Source organism: Camelina sativa, chromosome 12 (genome assembly GCF_030686135.1).
Source record: "Camelina sativa cultivar CO46 ecotype springtype chromosome 12, ASM3068613v1".
Classification (NCBI taxonomy): domain Eukaryota; kingdom Viridiplantae; phylum Streptophyta; class Magnoliopsida; order Brassicales; family Brassicaceae; genus Camelina; species Camelina sativa.
Window position 1 is genome coordinate 16,523,585 of NC_141891.1, and position 24,469 is coordinate 16,548,053.

At 33.7% G+C, this 24,469-nt stretch overlaps 5 protein-coding genes and 2 pseudogenes across 7 annotated transcripts; 4 read left to right on the forward strand and 3 right to left on the reverse strand.

The window, feature by feature from the left end:
- Positions 1 to 272: 272 nt before the first annotated feature.
- LOC147930615 (uncharacterized) lies at positions 273 to 819 on the reverse strand. Its single transcript, XM_087477853.1, has one exon. It carries the CDS (start codon positions 716 to 718, stop codon positions 542 to 544), a length of 177 nt encoding a protein of 58 aa, XP_087333979.1. The 5' UTR covers positions 719 to 819; the 3' UTR covers positions 273 to 541.
- A 3,237-nt stretch (positions 820 to 4,056) lies between these two features.
- On the forward strand, positions 4,057 to 6,166 carry LOC104731960 (autophagy-related protein 8f). The gene is made up of 7 exons (XM_010451470.3): positions 4,057 to 4,167; positions 4,242 to 4,385; positions 4,753 to 4,800; positions 4,892 to 4,947; positions 5,501 to 5,553; positions 5,644 to 5,762; positions 5,887 to 6,166. The coding sequence occupies exons 3-7, from the start codon at positions 4,764 to 4,766 to the stop codon at positions 5,985 to 5,987; spliced, it is 366 nt and encodes a 121-aa protein (XP_010449772.1). The 5' UTR covers positions 4,057 to 4,167; positions 4,242 to 4,385; positions 4,753 to 4,763; the 3' UTR covers positions 5,988 to 6,166.
- A 929-nt stretch (positions 6,167 to 7,095) lies between these two features.
- LOC109128074 (protein GOLVEN 1 pseudogene) lies at positions 7,096 to 7,641 on the forward strand (annotated as a pseudogene). The gene has a single exon (XR_015574077.1). The product of XR_015574077.1 is annotated as a protein GOLVEN 1 pseudogene (transcript).
- Positions 7,642 to 7,747: 106 nt separating this feature from the next.
- On the reverse strand, positions 7,748 to 11,335 carry LOC104731961 (uncharacterized). Of its 2 annotated transcripts, none has more exons than XM_010451473.3 (6): positions 10,349 to 11,335; positions 9,886 to 10,266; positions 9,586 to 9,663; positions 9,409 to 9,493; positions 9,229 to 9,317; positions 7,748 to 8,147 (listed from the first exon to the last, which is right to left on the reverse strand). In XM_010451473.3, exons 2-6 carry the CDS (start codon positions 10,195 to 10,197, stop codon positions 8,010 to 8,012), a joined length of 702 nt encoding a protein of 233 aa, XP_010449775.2. In that variant the 5' UTR covers positions 10,198 to 10,266; positions 10,349 to 11,335; the 3' UTR covers positions 7,748 to 8,009. The 2 variants fall into 2 exon arrangements, with proteins under 2 accessions (XP_010449775.2, XP_010449776.2); XM_010451474.3 differs by having other exon boundaries at positions 10,363 to 10,636.
- LOC104731962 (cysteine proteinase inhibitor 4) lies at positions 10,783 to 11,282 on the forward strand. The gene has a single exon (XM_010451475.3). It carries the CDS (start codon positions 10,783 to 10,785, stop codon positions 11,140 to 11,142), a length of 360 nt encoding a protein of 119 aa, XP_010449777.1. The 3' UTR covers positions 11,143 to 11,282.
- A 2,064-nt stretch (positions 11,336 to 13,399) lies between the features above and the next one.
- On the reverse strand, positions 13,400 to 13,738 carry LOC147930616 (serine/threonine-protein kinase BSK1 pseudogene; annotated as a pseudogene).
- Positions 13,739 to 20,226: 6,488 nt separating this feature from the next.
- Positions 20,227 to 20,846, forward strand: LOC104731964 (cysteine proteinase inhibitor 4). The gene has a single exon (XM_010451476.3). It carries the CDS (start codon positions 20,343 to 20,345, stop codon positions 20,685 to 20,687), a length of 345 nt encoding a protein of 114 aa, XP_010449778.1. The 5' UTR covers positions 20,227 to 20,342; the 3' UTR covers positions 20,688 to 20,846.
- Positions 20,847 to 24,469: the final 3,623 nt, after the last annotated feature.

Consider the following 24,469-nt stretch of genomic DNA (forward strand, 5'->3'; position numbering starts at 1 on the left):
TCGCTTTGAGATACATTTAACTAATGTGATTTGATGATACATTTATTACATTGACAATGCAGAACACATTCAAGACAGTGAGACAGTTAAGAGAAACCGTAGAAAAGGAGCCTGGAAACAGTTTACACAAATCTTTGGAACTAAGTGAGAACTGCAAGAGAAGCTATGAACTATACACTCCTAATTATGTGATCTATTGGCATATCAACGATTGCTTATGTTGTAACACCATTGTCTTGTATTATATGGTCAAGCTACAGAAACACAGAAGCTTGAATAAAAGAGTGAAATGATATAAATTAAAATCAAAACAATGAACCTTGAAACGGATCAAGGAACAAAGTATTACCGAATCCATTAATTAACTCCAACGATGCACAGATTTATCCCAAAAAAAAGTCTAATAAAAAGAAGAAACCCTAATTAAAATCCCCAATTTGTTTTTAGTCTTCAATTCCCAAACCAAGAAAATACAAGCCCTCTGATCAGCTACCATAACCAATTTTACAATAAAATCCCGATCGAGAATTGGTAAACCCGATCAATTGACATCGTCCTTGCTGTTGTTGGGTTTGCGATAATTCTCCTCGATGTGCTTGGCGATGACGAGACCGGTGTTGGTGAGCTTCTTAATATTGGGAACGTTGTAATTCTGGGCAACGTATACGCCATAACCCGTTCCAATCATGAACAAGAACAAGGCCTTCCCTATGCTCATCCTCTCTACAGCTTCAGACCTTCTTCTTCCTCTTACTCTTCCGCGGAAGTTTCAGACCGATTCATTGGGGTTTGTTTATGCAGAGCTCTGCTTTTGTATTTGGGCTGCTACATGTTGTAATTCTAATGGGCCTTACGGTATATTCTTCAACATAGGTCAAGTCATTCATAATTGACCAAAAAAAAATTCAATAAGAATCCATGTTTAATAATAAGAACCTCTCAGTTTGACAAAATAAGGAACACAATTATCTATATAGCAACCCTTTAAACAAATAACTCTATTCCATGTAAAATATTACATAAAATACCACTGTATTTTAATACAAAATATAATAACAAAATCTTAATATTAATTTGTTGTAACTTGAAAATAATTATAAAAAAAAATAGTAATTATTAATTTATTAGATTACAAGAAATCATTAATAAAATAATTTCGAAATTATTTAATAAAATAATAATAAAATTATATAGAAATTATATAGAATTTATATAATAAAATAATTAAACAGATTCTATTTATTGTTTCAGAAATCTTAGGAAACAATAACAAACTATTTAAAAAATTATTAAAACTTAAATTTATTTATAAAACTAAGATTAAATATTTACATATCTAAATCATTTAATAATAACAAATATATATTAAAATTAGGATACAACATTGTTTCTATTTTTAAAATATATCTATATACTTATTTAAGCTATGTTGTTAAAAATTTAACCAGATGTGACATATTACGAAGATGCTATTATATTTTAATTATTCTAATAACTAACAAAAGAAAAGTTTAGATTTGTTTACAAAATAATAAAACTCTATTTATTGTTTCATAAATCTTAGGAAATAATAACAAACTATTTAATTGGCTAAAACTTAATTGTTTATACACAATATTCACTATATAAACAATACTAAGTGTATAATATTGATAATTGTATACATAACCTAATTGTAATTTTCACATATAAAGTTAATATATAACATGTTATACCAATAACTTCAATTTGTAAATTTGGTATATTAAGATCTCTAAACACGATCACATCAATTTGTAATACCAAATCACAGGTCAATACATGTTTTATAGGATTTTTTTGGCTTTACCGAATGTATAATTAACGAATTTGATATTGCACCAAACCAAAATAGTAGTACCAACTACGGGTCGAAATCAGAGTATGACCTTAAGTAAATTAAATATATGATTTTATAAAATGTATAGAATTAATAAATTTTCTACTATTATTTTGTAACAAACAAATCTAAATTTACATAAATATTTCCTTACGCTTGTAACATTATTCTACAAAATATTAACGTGTATTTATGAGTCGGGTAATAAAACGGGTAATGAGACGGATAACGAGATGCTCAAAAATTAAATTAATATCTGATACTCGATCATTATTCATGGATAATATAATTATTATACTCTTCACTCGACCCTAGAGCTGCGGGTACCTTTTTCGGGACGGATACAAACCGAAAAACGGGTCCAATACGAGTATTGGTAGTAGTTTCCAGGCCTACCTATTAGTAGTTTAATACGAATCAAAATTCACCATATAGTACTATATTATATAACATGTAAATGAATGATACAACATAAACATGATATTAACAAATAACAAAATAAAAAAAATTATCCGCGCTATCAGCGCGGATTATTATATAGTATTTAATTTATTGACAATGTTGTTTGTCTTCTCTAGTACTTAGTTTTTTGTTAGTCTATTTTCTTGAATTACGTTTTCTTGTTTATTTTAAATTAGTTTTTTTTGTTAATTTTTGACAACTATAAATAATTTTTGACATGTTATTTTTCTAACAAGTGTAATTGGTTTCAAAATATTTTTTTTAAAATTTATTTCTCATTTTTACTCTGATCAGCAAAGTTGCAAATAAACATTGTTGATCAGAGTAGAAGTAAAACAATCAAATTTAATAACTAGACAGTAGAGAGACATATGCCCAGTAACTCCAAATTATATATCTTAAATTAATTGTTATTGTTGACTTGACAAGTTTGTTAGCGAGTGAAAATGAGATTCGTTCACAATCAGCTTTACATAATTTAATGTTATATATATAAAACCACACTATTTTCAAATCCCTAAACATGTATCATTTTCTCCTATGTTACACATGAGAGACTATGATATTTGTTTCTTAGGATATTGATATCACTAATCATCATCTCAAATTATTGAATGTAAATTTTATAAATGAACTCATTAACATAACATTGCAAAACAATAACAATTTTTGTACAATCGAAATCTCTTCCTATTATTTGGTAAGTTTAGTTTTGATTGAAGATGCAAGCTGAACGCAGATTATTCTCATTTTTTAGTTAATTTTTAAAATACGAGTACCAATAAAAACGAAATAAATACGACAGAAGACAAATGAATTTCATTAATTATTATATTTTTGTTTTGAGTCTGTAATATAATTTGATTCCTAACAAATGGAGAAAATATACAATGGGATTTTGACTTTATGGTTGTTTTCTTAACTATGTGAGTATGAAAAAATGCTTTAAAAAAAAAAAAAAAAATCACTTGAAACCATGCAATGTATTTGGCCATGTGAAATATAATAAAAGAACTTCATTTTTTTTTTCCGCAATAAAAGAACTTCATATTAACATAATTTTATATATATAATTGCCATAGAATATTTAGAAAAGAGTTTTTAAAATGAATAAAAGAAAATGCTAAAACATTCTGAGATCATGCGAATTTACATCACTTATACATATGTCAAATTCTCCTTCTATCCAAAAAAAAAATGTCAATTCTCCTAGAGTCCAATTATAGTATAGGGCCATTCTAGATTATATAGTGACATTAAAAATCCGTTTAAAATAATTACACATTTTGCTATCTAATTAGCCAAAAATAAAACTTGTTATTTATCATTTAATTTTGAATTTAAAATATATAATTCTAAAGTCAATAAATTATAAAGTCAAGATTTTAGATTTATTGTTTAGTTTTTTTTGCCCAAAAAAAGATTGATGGTTTAGTTTTAAAGTATTGGTATTAAATTTTAGATTTATTGTTTATCATTTAATTTTGTATTTTGAATTTAAAATATATAATTAGGAACGGGGATGCTCTCTCAAGAAATTCTAAAGTCAAGATATTTAGATTTATTGTTTAGTTTTTTTTGCCCAAAAAAAAAGATTTATGGTTTCCAGTTGTTACCCTTCTGTACTCTTCACCTAACACACAGTTTCAAGGGGTAAATGTGTCATATCGTATGCAGAAACGTGATCCCGGCATATCCGCTTCTTCTTTATCCTTTTTCGGAGGCAATAATAAGGTACACAGCTCTCTCGTAAACCTTCAGTAATATGGACGGTTCAGATTTCCGAGTAGCTTATGTCTACCGTCAGATTCTGGATCATCAGAGTAAACAAGACCACGTCAGCTGAGGTATTTAGATATTGCCATACACCATTGTAGATAATCTCTTGCCTTATCACTTACAATTTTTAAATGCTTCGCAGAATTTTTTTGGAGGTTGCTTAATTGCTTTTTCTTTTCATATTCTTTCGTTAATTTCTTGTTGTTATCTTCAACGATAGCGTTGTGAGCTCTCTGGGGAAAAGTGTGTGATCGCAGAAAAAAGCTTCGTTGTTTGCAATCTACAGGTTTGATCATTGGGTTTTACCCTCTATATTTGGTTTGATTGCGATCTTGATTACTTAAAGGTTGGGTTTTTAAGTTGATCAATCGATCTAGGTTCGTCTGTGTATGGCTTTAGGTGGAGTTTTCTATGTCTGATACAAAAGGGTTCTCTGTATTTCGTGTATTTTAGATATATGTCTCGGAATTGTTGTAAAAAGTGGCATGTGGAACATGATCGACTGATAGATAGATAAAATCTTGTGTTTATAGTACTTAAAATTTGAGTTTTTAGAGTTTATTTTTGGAAATTGATGATTCGATTTAAGTGTTGAGTTTGTTTGTTGATGGTTGTCTGATGATTGGCGTCACCTATTTCTTATGTATGTGTAGGCGTGGAAGGAATGGCAAAAAGCTCGTTCAAGCAAGAGCATGACTTAGGTTTGGATCCTAAATTTTTGTTCTTGATTTGGTGTTTGATACTTGAAACCTTGCTTTGATTTAATACGATCCTGTTTTCTTGAACCTTCAGAGAAGAGAAGGGCAGAGGCTGCTCGGATTAGAGAGAAGTATCCAGATAGAATTCCGGTGAGAGCTCAATATTGATACGTTACAGATATTCAAAGTTTTCTGTGATTAGCATATTGTCCCCTTTTTCTTTGCTCGGACCAGTCATTTGTGTTTCACTGAGTTTGCAGTTTTAAGTTGTTGTGTTAGCCATGTGGTATAGTTTGCCCTTTTTGTGGCTCTTTCCTTTCACAATATTTTGTTTATCTCTTGGTGATTATGAACTTATCGTCTCTTTGCCTATAGTTTTGTAAATAGCATCTGGCTTTAACTGTCTATCCAACTAACAGTTGGTTATCTGGTTATCATTGTCTTATTAGCTACATGCTTGTGACATATGTTTGCCACTGTATAAACTACTACTTGGAGTTATTTAAACTGGACTATCTATCACAAGATTAGGACTTTTGAAGTTGATAGTTCTTTTTTTTGGAATGTGATTTTTTTAATCTCGATTCTTATGAAGTGCTTGTTTGGTCATTCTTACAGCTTAATAAATAGATTTGTATAATTCAGCGACACTTTTAGACTTTTAGTGATGATAGCCACACATTTGTATTTTGGTGGGATCCAGGTGATTGTTGAGAAGGCTGAGAAGAGTGATATACCAACCATTGACAAGAAAAAGTAAGTCTATTAATGAGGGATCGGTATCCTTTTCATTCGGACCTGACTTGTGATTGATGACTAAGCTTTTTCCGATTTTCAAATTTGCAGATACTTAGTCCCGGCTGATCTGACAGTGGGGCAATTTGTGTATGTCATCCGCAAAAGAATCAAACTGAGTGCAGAAAAGGCTATCTTCATATTTGTGGACAATGTTCTTCCTCCAACAGGTAACCAGATAGACCTCCTGTCTGTATATCTAAGAGTTCTATCCTTGATACCAAGTAACAAGAGCATGAAAACTGGAGATCATACACGTTTTTCAAAATGGCTGAATCTGATAACTTTTTGCAGGTGCCCTCATGTCTTCTGTGTACGAAGAGAAAAAGGACGATGATGGGTTCCTCTATGTCACTTACAGCGGAGAAAACACGTTTGGATTTGGATCTCCATAGATCTCTCTTGCTTGGATATTTCATTTAAACCATCTCTATTTCACCGAATATTTCATCTTCTTATTAATTATTAAGCAAGCCACCTATGTACTTCTTCTCTAAGGACCTTTGGTTGGGCGTTGTTAATGTGTACAGTAAACCTAAAATAATGTATATAATAATAATATCCTTTGCTACCATCTACTTCTTTCAATGATAACCTACTTTTTTATGAATCCATCTATCACATCCGCCCGACTTAGTTGCGTGCTTTTTTTATGTCTTCAATCTATAAGCCGACATCACATGTCGTAGGCCATGGCAGTTACAAATTGCAAGGCCTATAGGAATTGAGAGAAGGTTATATGACCCAACTCAATAGGAGTGCAAGCACAAGGAGACTGTGCCACGTGGCAGACACGGTCGGTACAGGTTGAGGGGGTGTGGCCGGTGATGTTAGTAAAGGTCCCACATTGTCGTTGACGGAGAGACGGTCGGACCATGCTGCCTTGCTTCTTCTTCTTATTTTACACTTTTCGGTATTGATTTTGTTCACAGTTTCTAGCTATCGATGATATACATAATAATTATTATGATCCTCAAAGATTCTCTCTTTCAAGGTCCCCAAACCGGTCACGTGGAACATGAGAGACGCGGTTGTGTTTTTCGGATTTTGGACCATTGAAGTGAAAGTTGAATGTAAAAAAGCTTCATAACTTAGAAGAGTGTTTTGTCCAAAGACATCAATGTCAAATAGTGTCGTGATAAGGTGGTGATTTATTTAGGACTTAGGAGAGTACCACGTCAAACTGTTTTGTAATAGTTCGATCAAACAGTAATGGCGCTGGTGGAAAGGGGGAAGAACCGAAGAATAAGGTGAGCAAATGTGGAAGAAAGGAAAATGAGAATGCATGAGATGATGACCCCACGAAGACTCTCAAGTAGACAAATGGTTTGGCCGATCAAGACACCCATATACATACGATAGATATGTGTATAAATGCAGAAAATGAATGAAAATATATTTGAATAATTAGACAAGAGAGACGATTGAAAGAAAGGAAATTAAAGAGAGAGGAACAATAGCATGTTATGATAATGAAGGACCCCCCCACCTGCATTCAATGTTTGTCTTACTCTCTTTACTCTCTTCTGCCTACAAATACTCCTTCCCTCTTCTCTTCTCTTACACAAATTAACACATTTCAAACTGTATTTGTCCTGCTCTAGTCTCTTCTACAAACAAAATATATATACAAGTATCCGAAGAAGAAGGAGACAAAGAGAAGTCATGTCTTGCTCTGTGAGGGGTGGACTCGCGATGGTGTTCTGTTTCATTCTTCTGCTTTTGTCTTTCAATGTTGGATGCGCCACTGCTCGCCGTATAGGGTCACATAAGCATCATCATCACAGGGTTGTTGCTTCTTTGGTACACAACGTCGTCAATGGTGGAGGAAGGAGGAGGGTGTTGGGTGGAGGAGTCGAGACAGGGGATGAAGTAGTGGTCATGGACTATCCTCAGCCTCATCGTAAGCCTCCCATCCACAATGAGAAGTCTTAATTACCCGATCCATACCCCTTTCTCTATATGTCATACTTTTATATGCATGTATGCATTCACCATGTGTTGGTGGTTGTAATGACTCTTGTGCTATCTATATATATTCACGACCAACTTCTTTTGTTCTTTATTTCTCCTCGTATACAACAAACAAGGTGCATCCTTTTACTTAATCTGTTGCATGTGGATGTGGCACAAAAGAACTTCTCAACATTTGAGATTGTAACAGAACTGTGAAACTCCATCATTAAGCTTAAATATACCGTACAAGAGATCTTAAATACAGCAACTAAACTCTAATAGGTATGTAGACTCAGGTCTCTTTACCGCCATTTAGCTCCAATTAGCAGGTAGCCCAAGTATCATTACAAAGTATACCAATGTGTGTGGGAGGTACAAACCTCATTGAAGCTAAAATCTTAAGCTAAGCGTAACATTTGATAACAGGGAGAAAAAAAATAGTGTTACAAATATTCTTGGTTTCAGCTACAAGGAACTATGAAAGGTTTGACAAATTCAAGGAATTCAGATGTTCTGACACCGAGCTTCAGATCGATTTCTCCACCACCCAACCAGAAGAAGTCTGGTTTAAGTTTGGCTACGGCCTCATCCAATATCACCTGACATTTCCCAAAGCCGCCCAGCTAACTCGTTAGTATCAATATATAGAAAGTACATTTCGATTTCAAAACCAAGGTCTGAATATGCAATGGAAACTCTAAACATGATACTAAACATGCATTTGATACATATCTCCACTAATACAAACTTGAAGTTTGAAACTTCCAACTCTACGGATACTTCAAAAATAACAAGTCACTCTCCACATATCGAATTGAGATCGAGGAATCATCATGAGAGCAACCTAAGCAACATAACTAATTACCTTAAAGGGAAAGCCCATTTACTTAATACTAAGGTGTAAAGATGATTTTGAAAGACTGATGTGTCACAGTAGAATAAATAGTGTGTTGTCTGAAGTGGGGCACTTCCGGATAAGGAAAGGAAGATAAACACATCAATGCAGTAGGGTACGTGCCTAAGATTATATATACACAGACCAAAAATAACGCCATTTAACTTTCTGCCTGACACCCATTACTAACTCTGGTACTGGTAGTGCAAAGAAGGTATTGAACTGTAAAAATCGGAAGTTCTAAATTTTTTACTATCAATGGGGAAAGTACTAAAGACAATGAGTCCCAATCACTCAATCAGCAGCTGGCTCACAAGAAAACTCTTAACTTCTGCTTCGTACTAATGCAAACTGTGTTATAATGTACCACACCCTCCTGTACAGACTAAGAGAAACAAACAAGACAAAACCTAGCTGTGTAACCCATTGGGCACTGAAACCTTCCGGGGCCTCTAGGACAGGACAATAAACTGTAGTGTCTGCAAAACGCTTGGCAAGAACATGTGTATGAAAGGGAAAACTCTCTGTAAGTATTTCTGAACACAAAATACAGCACTAAACTGGTTTGTCGAGGAGAAGAAAACACAAGTGGGTAAAGGTTACTCTCATACTACTCCTATGTCTTATATGTAATTAATATTGTAGAGCAGCAATGAGCAAAACACCAAGAGATTATTGGCAGAATATGTAAATAATGCAAGATGTAGAAAAGTCGGTCAGCGTTCAATCAAATAAAAGATTTGAATTATATCACAGAAATAACGGTGAGAAAAAACAAAACTTACCGGTATGTTTGTCTTCATACCTATACAGGTTACCGCATTGTGCTCAAACCCTGTCAATTTAATCGACGTCTCCTCAGGAGCAAGTCTCACTATACATAGAGATTAGCACAAGCCTCAGCATAAAGAAGCAACATAAAAACTTAAATAAGTTAATAGATCACACATATGAGAAGCACTAACAGTTAAATCTTTTCTTTGGGATCTTTCCCTCATTTAGTGAATAAAGAAACTGCTTTACTGCTTCGGCATTGAATCTGGCTGTATACTGCCATAAAAAAAGAACAACCAGATCAAAAAGATAAAAGACGAAATAAAAGTGAGAATGCAATTCAACAAGTCAATAACCATCAAGACCACCTGAACCACAACCACATAGTATTTTGAGTTGTTTCGATCACTGCAATCCACAATGTCCGATGAAGCTTGAGTATTAACCTGTAATATTGTAAGCACTGAGAGGAAACAAACACTAGCAGAGAGGATTGTAACACGAAACTAGCATCTTCAATAGAGATTACACTGATTCTTGAAACAACGTGTAGTTAGTTTCACATATCACATACTGATTCAAATAAGGAGAAGATCACAATACTGTTCCATGGACTTCTAATACATACGAAATTCGTAAGAAGTTCACTGAATACAATTGAAGCATACCAGAACAATGCTCTTGCAGAGATGGTCAACTGAGGAAGCGCCGAGAACGTCGCGGCGAGATTCAAGAGGCCAGTCGTAGTAATCTCGAGCTACTCTCTTGAAGCAGAAGTCTTTAACGCCGCCGAACCGAAGAATGGAGGATAGGCGAGCCACAGTTTCGTTTTCATCAACCGGTAGAGAAGGCGACGGAGCCGCCGAAGAGGAACTCTGTGGGAGAACATTGCTCTCGAGAAGGGAGATTCTACGGAGAATATCAATTTGGAGTCTTTCAAGCTCCGCCGCAGCAGCATTCATACCTTCTACGTCTTCCATTTCGAATTTTCCGATCGTCGCCGCAGCTAGCTAAGGATTGTTTTCGTTCGTAATCAGCTGTAATCATATCTACGGAAAAGAAGTCAGGAACAAAAGAATCTGAGCCGTTGATCTAAACAAAATCAATAGTGCAACAATATATCAAAGTTACGTCGTATAGTTTACTAATTCTGAGTTGCCGACGCGATTCCACATCGGCCCAATATAACTTGTGGTATGGGCCCGTTTAGTGCTCTGCTAATAATACAACTCCACTACGAGTCTCGTGACAAATACACGTGACGGGACAGCCACTCGTTGACTCTATAACGTGTTGTTGCGCCACGTAGATTTTATCCAGTTGTCAAATCCGACGGTGTGAAAGAAACAACTCACTCTCGTCACCGCGTAACACGATGATTGGGATCTCCGTTAATTTCTGGAACTATCATCTCTCTCTGCCCACATTCCAAAGCAAAGACACATCTACACAACACAAGTCTCTTGGCTTATAAAAACACCAAACCTACGATACAGTTAAGACCCCAGAAAACAAAAAACAAAAAAAGGTTAAGTAAGGAAACATAAAAACAAAATAAAAAATTGATGATGATGATGAAGTCGTTGATTTGTCTCTCTATCATCCTCCTCCCTCTTGTCTCCGTCGTGGAAGGTGGTCGTCTCGGTGGTGGTTACGGTAGCCAGAAGCCGATCAAGAATCTATCGGATCCGAACGTCGTAGCGATCGCCAAGTATGCCATCGGGGAGCATAACAAACAATCCAAGGAGAATCTTGTTTTCGTCAAGGTTGTCGAGGGAACGACGCAAGTGGTCTCCGGTACAAAGTACAATCTGAAAATTGCGGCCAAGAGTGGTGGTGGTGGTAAGATCCAGAACTACGAGGCCGTCGTTGTTGAAAAGCTGTGGCTTCATTCCAAGAGCCTCGAGTCTTTCAAGGCCGTATAGAGATCTGAATTTGGTGTAGATCGATCTCTCGGAATATTTAAATCTATCTACATATATGGCTGTTTGATGATTTAAGATTTTAACACATTTATGTTGTTTATTGGTAATAACAAATAAATTAGAGATATGTTTTTGAGATCTCTCTACACTCTGATTTGCATTTTGAGTTGGTTCGACCGACACAATCTGTTTTTTTTTTTTTTTTTTGTCGCTACTCGGTAATAGTATATAGAGCATGAGTGAGAGATTGTTGTGATTATAGTGATTGTGTCAACTTCCACGTGCTAAACGCAGACGATCAAGTTATCGCTGCAACGATTTTGCAATAAAGCAAATTATAGTCTAGCTGCGCACTGTTTTGTATAGAGATCAATCCTTGTTATCTCTTCCCTAATCCATAGTGAAATTCCATTAAAGTGGTCAAAAGTTTATATTTTGAGTTGTTTAGATCACTGCACAAAGGTAGCGAATTTGATTTTTTTTGTTTAATAAAGGTATGATTTAGCACGGTATCATAGATCATGTATGAATTGAACATATCATCTTAGTGGGGTATGCAAAAGCCTTTTTTTCCTACATTATTATTATTATATTGCACCACGTTAAAAAATATCCAGTTGTCAAATCTAATCTGCTACCTTGAATTTGTTCCATTATGTAATTTTGTGAAGTAACTATAGTAATCAAAGGGGAATCAAACCAAAAAGTTGAGTTCTTGAACTTTTTGGGTACCTGTAAGTTCTGTGTTATCTGATCCTGCTTCAGTTTAGGATGTTACTTGAGAGTTTCATTGTTTCCTGTCACTCACTTAAAGACATCTTTCCTTTCATGAAAAATGTTAATTGGTTTGGTGAACCAAATCATATGTTTGGATTTGCTGGCTCGATTTTTTTACTTCTCTAATTTACTCGTCATTATGGATTCTGATTTTGCAGAGGAAACTCATACTCAAATACAGGCTAGGGCTATGGAAACGTAGAGCTGACCCTATAAAGGTGTGATTGATTCTTGTGCTTGTCGAATTCCCGTGACTATCTCATGCTTGTTTTTGCTATTGAAATGAGTTCTCCTGAGAGTGATCTAGGCATAGCAGTGTTGTTAATTTACTTGAATTTTTCTTCATGTATCTTCTTGGGGGTATCCATATGGCATAACTTGAACATGAAATCGTTTCTAAGGCTATACTTGTGGAAGGATTGAAGCTGGATGGTGTGAAGGCAGGACTCTACACTGTCCTTTGCTTTCCACTAAGACTGGTTGGAGCAGAAGGGGCTCCAATTCGTTGCATCCTCATCGATTGATTTATATCCTCACCAACCCGCCAGTTCCGGAGTTGTCCGTAATCAAGGTTGCTTAGCGTCATGAACTGAATATCAGTTTGTGCTAGATTTATTCAACCAGTGTGGAGAATGAAGTAGGAAGCAATAAGAGAGATACAGAGAAGACGAAGTTGAGGAGGGAATGAACCACTTAAGAAGGAAGATTTAAGTGTAAAATAAATGTACTTTAAGATCTTAGGCTTCTTGACAATTAAATCAATGAAAAACACTTTTAACTAGAAAATATATTTCCTAATGTAAACTGAAAGCCATAGATTTCATCAGTGGGAGGAGTACTCACTATTGCTGAATATGGGGAAGCCTTTCTTGGCTTTTGGACGAGCGGTGTAAGTGTGAAAAGAAGGTTCTGTTTTGGTAGGAAGTGATCTACACTGTCATGGGTTTCTGTTCCACGATTTGGGAGATGATGTATTTGAAATTGATTTTTTTTACTATAAATAAAGCTTTGTGTTAATTTACACCCTAAAATAAAAAGGGTTTATTTTAAAGGTGGGAAAAATATGATTAATAATGTTAAATGGGCTTACAAAGAATAAGAGGGAGAGGCCTTTTCCTATACTAGGCCCAATAAAGTTGTTAACAATGTCAATAGAGCAAAAATACCACATCGATTAAGTTAAAGGAATCGACTGGGTTTATTGTCCCTTCGGGGACATCCCGTCCCGTAAAACTGTCCCGCTCGGTATGCAATGGCTACTAAGCCATTCAAAGGATGACAACTCTTTTTGCATTCGAAACAAACATCAATTTTTCTTCTCTCCCCTATGGTTACATTACATCTATCTCCCCAATCAACAATCATAGCAACCAGTTTTTAACAGGTTTTTTTTTCCCCTTTCTGTCTTCTTAAAAAAGAATTCTTGAAGCTCGTTAAAATTTTACAACAAGAAGATGGTAAACACTCTGTGTTTCAAGAATCAAGATCCTCTGCCTCCTCGTTGTCTGTTCTCTTCGAGCTGAGCTGCTTCGTTCAACATATCAGCTGCGTCTGTGTTCATGTTCAGCTTCGCTAATGCCACAGACTGCATGTAGAAAGCTGTTGGCCAATCTGGATACACGCATCGCGTCACGTAGTGCTGCGTCTGGTTGATCGCAGAGTAAGTAGCATAGACTTCGACACCATTGTTCCAACGTCTATGAACTGTCCATAGATACAACGTATGTACCAAAACTACTGGTTTTATTACCTCGTTTGTGCCTTGGTCGTCTCTGTAATGTGTCATGACCAAAATCTGATGAATAGCTGTGAGATCCATTCTCGAGCAGGCCTCACCTAAGGGTGAAAGTGGCCTCTGTGGAGTCGAAGCTGCCTCCTCTTGCTTCTTTATTCCAAAGCATCACATAAGAGGGAACCTGTAACCAGAATATTTAACACTTAAAAAGACGAATTCAAGAACACAGTCAAAAACTGGGATTTAAAAGATGTTTTGCTTACGTCTGATTTAGTTTGCAACGGTGCAAGTGTTGCAACAAGATCTTTTGTATTGGGTCTCTCTCGAGGCGAGTTTGACAACTACATGAGTAGCTTCTTCTGTTGAGAACTTTCCTTCGAGGTGTGAATCCATCAACAGAATAATATTCTTGCCACATATCATATCAAGAGCCTAGAAGTAAGAGATATGATAAGTACTTATCAAGATTATCTCTTTTAAGTTTGTAAATCGTTTACAAAGGTCAAAGGGTAAGAGAGAAAGAGACTAACCTGAAGAGAGAAACAGTTGGAGATTTAGGGTTCGGTAAGTATGGGAGACGGATTAAGGACAAATTAGATGAAACAGAAACAAAAAAAAATACCTTCACCAACTGCTGATCTGGTCTGATGAGTCAAAGCCATCACCGATTGATAAGAGCATCATCCAAAACCTGAGAAATGACGGGTGAGAAATGGAAGATGTTTCAAGAAACAACCCTTGAAAGTCCCTGCTTAGACCATCATTAGTGGAGTAACCCACCCTAGTTACTCTCACATTAATTAATTATATAAATAATCATAAATTAAGTAAAGCAACCCTAAAAGAACTTAAGCAAAATCACACTATTACTAGAGAACCCCAAAAAAGGTTACTCAAACATTTAAAAAATATATATATATTTTTTTGTGTTTATTAATTATCAAACTTTCTTTTTTGTCAAGTTTCTTGATGAATGGTGAATTAAAACAAATATTGCATTGCATGATGGATAGATTAACAGAACACAATCAAGAACATTCAAGAACAAAAAACAGAACCTGCAGTTTTAAAAACAGAACCTGCAATACAAGTACAAAAAAAACCCTACAAATTTCAACCTAAACTACAAAACAAACATCTACAATGTAAAGGATACCAACTTTTGTCATATTTGATTATCACTAATGTTACTACATTCACATGACCTTGTTGAGCAATACAAACATTCACTAATGTTACTACATTCACTGCCGATGTTAGGATCGCCACTAGGTAGAATATCTCTTTCTCCGGTGTTACTGCTGAAGTTCGATTGTCCCACCTGCACAAACACACCTGGCTGATTACATCTTTGTTATCATTATTTCAGCTTCTAGAGCCTCTGTTATTAATAAGAACTTGGTGTGAATGTAGTATTAGAGGTCACCTTGGCAATCAAGACAATGAAGAAAGAACCTTGAAGCGACGTCGACGATCAACATAACTTTCCGCTTGAACCTCTTTCTTCTTTCTTCAGGTACTAGTCCTATCACTTACATAATATAGTGGCACTCTTCATGCTCTCGACTCCGGTCCAATATATTTTACAAAACCAGTCAAAGGCAAACACAGAAGAAGATATCAACGTTGGCTAAGTTCTTAACAATACTGATAATACGCCTTGTTGAGCAATACAAACCATTCATTTCATTTTCAGCCATGGCCCGGTTCCTTTCACTTTCCTCTGCAAATTTAACAAATCCATAACCTTTTGATCGCCCATTACTTGGATCAGTAACAACCTTGGCACCTCTAACTGAAGATACTTGTAATTGTAGCTATTTTAAGAAATCTGCAAATCCAAATTCGACATCACTTAATCTACTTAAGCTAATCCCTTTTTTTTTTGGGCAACACTTAAGCTAATCCCAAGATCAGAGTTTTCCAACCAAAATGCAATACAAGTGAATATTGAGCTTAATCCAATCTACTTAGGCTTATTACATTCTGATTCTAAGCTTAATCCACTTGAGCTTTGCTATTGAGCTTTAGTTAGCCAATAAACTCTAACAAGAGATTGCAAACAAAGGAGTTACCTCGTCACGGCTTTTAGGCCATGGAACCAGCTGATGGTAACCTTTAGGAGGCGGAACCAAGCAATTCAAGCCTTTACCTTTCGCAGCACAGTGACGCTCGACTGTAACCTTCTCCGTCTCAGTCACCATCGACGGAGGCGGTTGTGTTGTGGCGGGGATTTGATACGGAGACCTCCGGGATCGAGCTGCCGTCGTTGTCGCAGCATAAGAAACCTCCGCCGTCGTTGGTGGTGAGAACCGAAGCGTCAAATCTTAGGGTTAACCCGACAACCCTCCGCCGTCGTTGGTCGTTGGTCATTGGTCGTGAGAACTCCGTTTGTATCGAGAGAGAAGAGAGAGAATGGGGAAGAAAGAAAAAGAAAATGGAAAAAAAAAAATTCCTTTAATATTTATGTATTTACTAATGAAAATAGGCCACGTACGGTTACTCATGGTGTTGCTTCAGATGCTTCCCAGGGAATCGATTCTCTCCTAAATGGATCGTAAATAGATTTTTTATTCAGTTTTTGGCTCCAAATGGTTGAGTAACCATGAGAGTAACTTCCAGTAAAGATGCTCTTACGGGTTGATTTCAATTCGCCATTTTTGATTTTTTATAAACCAAAATTACATGCAACCAGTTGTCACTATGATATTTCGATTTGGTCTTAATTTAAAATCAACTTTAAAATGGATTCATTTGTATAAAGAAACGACGATATTATCAAGATTGTGAGATTAACATAAATAAGTAGTCATGCATTTTTGTCCTTAAATAATTGGTCGCCATATATTAACTTTAGAATTGTTATAGTTAAGTTGTATTCTCAATGTTGTAAGTTTGTATTTTAAAATATTTTATATTTTTCGCAGAAACAATTTTTTTAAATGGTTTTGGCGTTAGTTAAAATGCTTACTACGATTTATTGATTTGATTTATAAATTATCTTTTTGTCTGGTATATCAAACTCTTTGTTTTGTATGTTACTCCATCGGTATATGTTCATATCAGCTCAACTAATAGTTCTATTGTTTTAAATTTGACAAATACTCCATATACAATCCGACATGATGAGTTTTCATGCAATAATTGGTAAATACATTTGACCACAATAAAAATTCAAACATTCTAAACAGTGATTTCGATGGGTTTGGTATTTTTGATATTTTGGGTTTATTGAAAAAGAAATATATAATAATTTATAATGATCATATTTATGTTAAAACTGTTAACCGTGTAGATTTCTCTGAAAATGTGATTTGTTGAAAATCTACATCAAATATTGATCACATGCTAAAAGGAATACGAAACAATAACGATCATGAATGTGCTTTATATCTAAAAACCATAAACATGATCCACATCCAAATTTTGTGCAAATTATATATATAACCTTTTTATATATTAGCAATATCTATATCGATTTTTTTTTCATTCTTCTTATGCATTCTCCATTATTTATTTATATTGAATAGTAACATGACTCAATTGTTACTAAAAGTACCTTACTATGTGAAGTTGATGTAATGTGGAAAAGGAGAATACTGATTACAAAAAATTCTCTAAATTTTGAAGTTTCTATTTGAATATTTTGTCAACATGTGTAAGGCACATGATCCGATTTGTGCATTCAACTTTCTTTCAAATTTTCTCTCTTTTGCTAGTTATCGAATACTAGTTTTTATATTGATCGTAAATAAATAAATAAATCAATATCCAACGCAACATCTCTTTGTATATGTATCTATCCGAAGCTTGTTTCGTGTTAGGTTTTTTAAGATCGGTGACCTTAATATTAGGCTGACTCGATAATGCTCTGAATGTGTCACGGTTAATTTTGTCAGGGGTATCCGACGACGAATCCACCATCTCGATGGAGATCTCTCCGTAATAACTGCAGGAACGCATTAGCTTTCTCATCGCCGGAGTTAGACGAGATACGTCGAAGTCCCACCGGAGACACGAATTCTCGTAGTCCCACCATACTCTCACCCGTCTCAAATCTTTCGTTACGATCTAAAAAAAATCAATGAAAAGTAAAATCTATATAGACATTTTCAGAAACATTTATGAAAAAAATCCTAGAGTTCCAACTTATTTACAACACTGGCATTGCCATTTATTATTAAATATTAACTTGATAATTAATTTAAATAATATTAAGTTTCCAATTTTTTAAAACAAATTTCCAAAAAATCTACGTAATAAATAATTTATTAATTGCAAAAAATCAGCCGAGATTATCGAGCTCCAAACATTAATTTCGATTATTTTCCTTTATAATATATGTTAAGAATCAAATTAAAGAAACAAATTTAAATTCTAAAAGATATCAAATCCCTACCATATTCTTTAAAAAACAGATTACAGTGATTTATTCCCTAATTAGTTATTAAATCTTTTTTTTTGTTTCCTCAACCTAATGTTCACCCTATAAATACTATATACCTAAACCCGCATTATATATCAACAATCAGAATTACATAACTGTTAAACAGTCTTTCTTTCATGATTTTTAGATTTGCATCAACATATGTTGACTCGTGAATTTGTCTCCAAATCTTAGAAATCTTTATAAGCAAAAAAGATAATGATGGAGAAACAATAGAGTGGTTATTATACTTTTTCTTTTTCTTTTTTGGGTTAAAGAGCAATATCAATATTTTGTAATATCATATACTTTGGAATTTTTAGAATATAGTTATTTTTTTTTGTCATGCTGTTTATTTCAGTTCTCAAATATAAAGTTTTCTTATACAGTTAAAGTCATTATTGTTTATTTTACTTTATTAAAAAATTATTGTTTATTTTATGTTTAATGCTTTTAGTTTCACAAATAGTTTGGTTTGTATAAAATATATGTTCATAAACATGAACAAGATGAATCAAAACAAATATAGAGAAGTTTTATTTTCGTTTTTTTTTTCTTAATTCTAGCAAATTATTTTCAGTTTATTTTATATTTTTTAAATAAAAACTATAATTATTATCTATATTAAAATACATTTAATTTGTTGACAAAACATCTCTAATTAACAAATTCAGTAATTACACTTAAAATCTTTATGGTTATAAATTTTTAGTTTCCAAATTAGACAATTTATAACAAAAGATAGTTAATGTGATAGCTAAAATTCCGAAACTAAAGCAAAATGAAAACGTGATTATGAATAATTATTTTATAGAATCTAATTATTTTAAGAGAACTTAACAAAAATCTAAATTATTTAATATAATTCCGTTTAATGACATATCTTCCTATAAATACTCACTTCAGATTTTTTGACTTTTATTATGGTAGCTTCACGATTACCAAGTCGTTTTTTTACGCCTGATCGGCCATTTTTAGCCAGATAATTCTACTTAACAAAAGAAAAGTTATTTTTCACTGATATTTTCAAGACAGTTAAGTTATTTTCTGAAACTGATATTTGGCAAAATCTTTTATCCTACAAAATCAAATAAAAAATATTATCTATATGTACATGCACAATCAAATATTCTTCCATTTAGTTATATAAAATAATTGTCCACGGGTCATTCTCTAGGTTTTGAAAATGATACATTGTATAATATTTCTCTATGTATTCTTTTGGTATATTTATCTATTTATTTATTTCACATATTATTATCCAACTAAAATTATACAATCTAAATAATTATAAACATACTCAAAACCAACAGAAAATAAAATCTAACTAAAATGATGGAATCTAAATATTAATCAAAACAAACAAAATAAATAAATATATATATATATATATATATATATTTGTATTTTTATTTATTATAAAAATATTACCCACGGGTTAAAATCTAGATTAACATTTAGTAAAGTCTACACACATATTTTTAATACACATTAATAATTAAAGTTTATAAAAGTAAACAATTAGTATAGTTCAGATAAAAAACCAACTGAGTTTTATTTTCATTGCATACAAAAACTATATATATTAAAGTATTTAAATATTTAAGGAACTGTATGACATTGTTTCTATACTATAAAACAATACACGATATACACCTAAAACATAGAAATTGCTCACAACATAATATATAGATACAAAATACTGTACATTTACAAAATACAAAACATTAGTTACTGCTAAACAAAATATATTTTGCATTTTTTAAAACAAATCTAACCCCGTGATATACCGTAGATGAATATCTAGTAATATGAATAAATAAATCAATATAACCTTTCTTTTTTTCCACCCTAATTTTGGAATTCAGTAATTAAAACAAAAACGACATTGTAATGGTATAATATTAAAACCGAGTTGCCGACGCGAGTCCACATCGGCCCAAACTAACATATTTGGGCCCATGGAGTGCTTTGTCAATAAAAACTCCACTACACGTGAAGGGACAGCCCTCGTTGACTCTTTAACATGTTTTGTTTTGTATGTTATGTTGAGCCACGCAGCACGCGGGACTTATCCAGTTGTCAAATCTGACGTGCCAAAAAAGAAAAAAACAATTCACTCGTCTCCGCATATTTATATTGCCCACATACATTCGAAAGGAAAGCAAATCTACAAGTCTCTCGGTCCATATATAAACACCAAACCGACGATACCGTGAAGACCTGAAAAGAAAAGAAAAGAAAAATAACAAGGAAAAAAGAATGATGATGATGAAGTCGTTGATTTGTCTGTCTCTCATCCTCCTCCCTCTCGTATCCGTCGTGGAAAGCGGTCTTCTCGGTGGCGCCAAGCCGATCAAGGATGTATCGGATCCGAACGTCGTAGCGATCGCCAACTATGCCATCGAGGAGCATAACAAACAATCTAAGGAGAATCTTGTTTTCGTGAAGGTTGTCGAGGGAACGACGCAAGTGGTCTCCGGTACAAAGTACGATCTGAAAATTGCGGCCAAGAATGGTGGTGGTCAGATCAAGAACTACGAGGCCGTCGTGGTTGAAAAGCTGTGGCTTCGTTCCAAGAGCCTTGAGTCTTTCAAGGCCGTATAGAGATCTTAATTTGGATTTTCGTAGATCGATCCCTCGGAGATAATTTAAATCAATCTATAGCGTTTGATGATTTGAGATTTTGACGTTTATGTTGTCTATTGTTGTTGGTAATATTTCTGGAATAAAAAGAATAAATAAATTAGATATATGTTTTTGAGATCTGAGTTGAGTTGGATCAGATCAACCGACACGATCTGATGCAGTTGGAGACGCCAACGACACGTGAGTTGCTCGTGAGTATGGACGACACATATGATTTTTTTTTTTTTTCTGTCGCTACTAGGTAAATAGTATAGAACATGAGCGATGTTCCACGTTCTAAACGCAGCCAATCGAAGTTTATTAATTGCAGCAAAGATTTTGGAATAAACCAAATTAGTCTAGCGTCGAACTGTTTTGTATTGGCTATAGAGATCAATCTTTTGCTAGAGCTAAGACGCACGATCTCTTCCTTATCCATTGTGAAATTCCAATAAGATGCTAAAAGTTTCGGACGTTTAGTTAAAATATGACTTTGATTTAGGATTCTGGTCATCAATTCAAAAATTGGATGCCTTGTTGACAGATCGAGATTCAAATTGCATGTGAGTATGTTATGATTCGAAGAAATGATCAAAGACTATAAATTATTAGAGTTCAAACGGGTAATGTTTAACATGGAATTATATCATGATCTCGTATAGTCAACTTGGGATTATATCATGATTTGCTACGTTCTTTTTTTAATGTTATCTGCTCCCATTCACTGTAAAGACCAGTGAATTACATCCTTAAAAGCAATTAGCAGATGTAACTCGGGAAGATTTAACAATTTTGTGTTTGGTCACCGCGGCTCTTAAGATTTCAGGAAAATTTTGTTACACCATGTTAACCTATTAGTTCCAAATACACATTATTTTACTGTGTTTTTGGCAAAACGAACATACTACAAATCTATAATCTTGCTCGCGCTCTAACAAATGCGTAACTTGGACGCAATATACTAGAGTTGTTAATAATAGACGTACCCACTCAAATTTAAACTCTTGCTCTTGTTGGAAGCCCATTGGACCAAGATAGCAAACTTTGTTTTAAATTGATTGTGCTTTTCTTCCCCACTACGAGGTACTTTTTCGGATGTCGTTTTTAGTTATGAGAACATTTTCAAATTATAAAAGTCTTCTCTGACTTTAATAATACTAAGAAAAAAATTGTATTAATCAACAAGAAAAAACGTGAGTATCTAATTAAACTGCATTTATATATTTCTTGGTTTTTGTTAAAAACTTGAAATGTTCAATTCATTTGAAAAATAAAAATAAAATGATGAGTTGTTTTCACACATAAAGCTTACTTTGTCTTTTTCAAAAACAAGAAGTTAAAAACAAAAATAGAAGGACTTTATTTGAAGTGAAAGGGTGATGATATATGGGAAAAAGAATAGTGTATGGACCCTTTCATTATTGCGATATTTAATTTTCGCATACACTTTATTTGGTCAATCTTTCTTTGCCCTCCCATCACCACTTCCTTTATTTTTTTTTTTTTTTTCTATTATACATTAAAGTTTAAGAGTCCTCTTTAATTTTTCAAAACCCACTTAACTTATTTTATTTCATTATAGTATCCGGCAGTATGTTTTATGTAGGACACACGTGCGATTTTCAACTTCATTCTCTAGATAAGTAAAAATCGAAAAAGGTAAAAAATGATAACATTTGAAATGTAAGAAGAAAAACATTTAGAAAAGCTAATCATGAATATTCCCTTAATCCTTACACCGGCACATTCTTTTTTTGGGCTGTCCGAACGAACGAAGACACGCGTGTAGTTTAACTCAGTCTTTGTAATTATTATGAATTTATGATGCATTCAAAATGAGAAGATTGGATCCACTTACTCCCTCCATTTCAATAATCTTTTTCTATTTTATTTGGCGGCATGTTTACTCATTATACATGAGTGGTGATGATGGCCTTTGTTTGTGTGGCATTATATTAGTTGTGTTAATGTTGAATTTTTCCATTATCGGGATTGGTAATCTGAACAAATAAACAACATGTATACGAAGATCTTGTGGTCAATAAAACATTATTTACACGTGTGATTAGTAATGTGATGACCACAAAAAAAAGAGTTGACTAATTAATAGTTATTGAACTTTTCTCTTAACCAACTCACTTTGATGTCAAGCATGATGTCATATAAATGGATACTCCCATCCCATTCTTTCTAATAAGTTGAGATGTCCCTTTATTTCTTCTTCGCCACCATTACGTACGAGACCTAAAGACTTATCCAAAACTACATACTTCTTCCACATATAAATTGAGCATTAAAACATTTTAGGATCACTTCTTATCGTAACCGATACTTGGAATGTTGATGTCCTGCCAAATGTTCTTCTCATTGACTAACGCAAATTCCATGATATCTTGTTTTACCAACCATTAAATGAGTACTGATGCTATAATATAAAGTTGTTTTACATTAATTTTTGTTTATCAAATTAAAAATATACTATAACATAAAGTTGAATCATGGATATGATGAACACGTAGTATGAATTGAGAATCCAATAAATAATCCTCTTATTTAGCAAAAGCATGGACGGGAAGCTTCACAGGCACAGACAAGATTCTAAAAAATATTTGCTAAACAACTAAAAGAAAAAGTTGCTAGCTAAAACTATTGATATTGATTCTTTCTAACAGTATTGTGGACTTACTTTTGTGAATTCCAAGCTTTTTGTTTTGGTCCAAAGAAAGTGAGCAACACGGTTCGAACAAAGTGAGTAACGCGTACGTGTTGTTATTGTTGGACCATTAACTTTATGATATGATTACTAGATAACTAACTAAACTAAATTAATAATTCGTCGTACTGATAATATATCAAAACGCTATGATCAGTCCCAAAACTGCATCTAATTTTGTATATTTTTTTTTGGAATTATTATAGGCTTTTAACTTATAGTTCAATTGGTAGAAACAATTTGCTACATTAAAGACCTATATACATATTTTTTTTTTTTTCTTCTTCTGCCGAACCTAGCCAACATATGTGGCATAGGGTCGTAAGGAGTGAGTACTGAGTAGTCAAACGAAGTGAGAGACATTACTGTTAAATCTCACCTACGAGTTCTTCACAATAGTATCGACCGTATGTATATCCATTTAGAATTCGAATAAACTGGTACACAAACATGAATACTTCCTCGTTTCAGTACATAGTAATAGAGTTATAAATAGTTAACAAGCATCGGTTATCTTTGCACCTTTTTGAGAACTTTTCATTTTTCAGGCTAGTCACATGGTTTCACTTGTCACTTGTGAATCGATCGAGTGTTGAAATATTTTCAAAAGATGTTTCAAGCTTTCTTAATCTTTCTTTAAACACATTTGTTTCGTTTGCTCTCCAAAAGTCAGACTCGAACACACGAACGCCTGATCATTTTTTTTCGAATCCTACCACCTGAAGAATTTGACCGAAGTTATCGAAACATAATATTTCTATTTAAAAAAACAGTAATCGCCATTCATACATTTAAGTTTGCTAAAAATGTCAAATTTTCTAACTATCTATATAACCAAATTGTGAAAAAAAAAAAAAATCAAATTCCTGGTTATGGTGCAGTACAAACATTTTATTAATTAAACCAGATATCTCAATCAACATGTCTTTTGTTTTTTCTTTCCTCGTCAACTTCAGCATTTTTTTTTTACTTAGATAGCACTAGCAGTAATCATTTTTTAATATATAAGCATATAATATTAATGAACATAGCATGTACGCGTAGACAT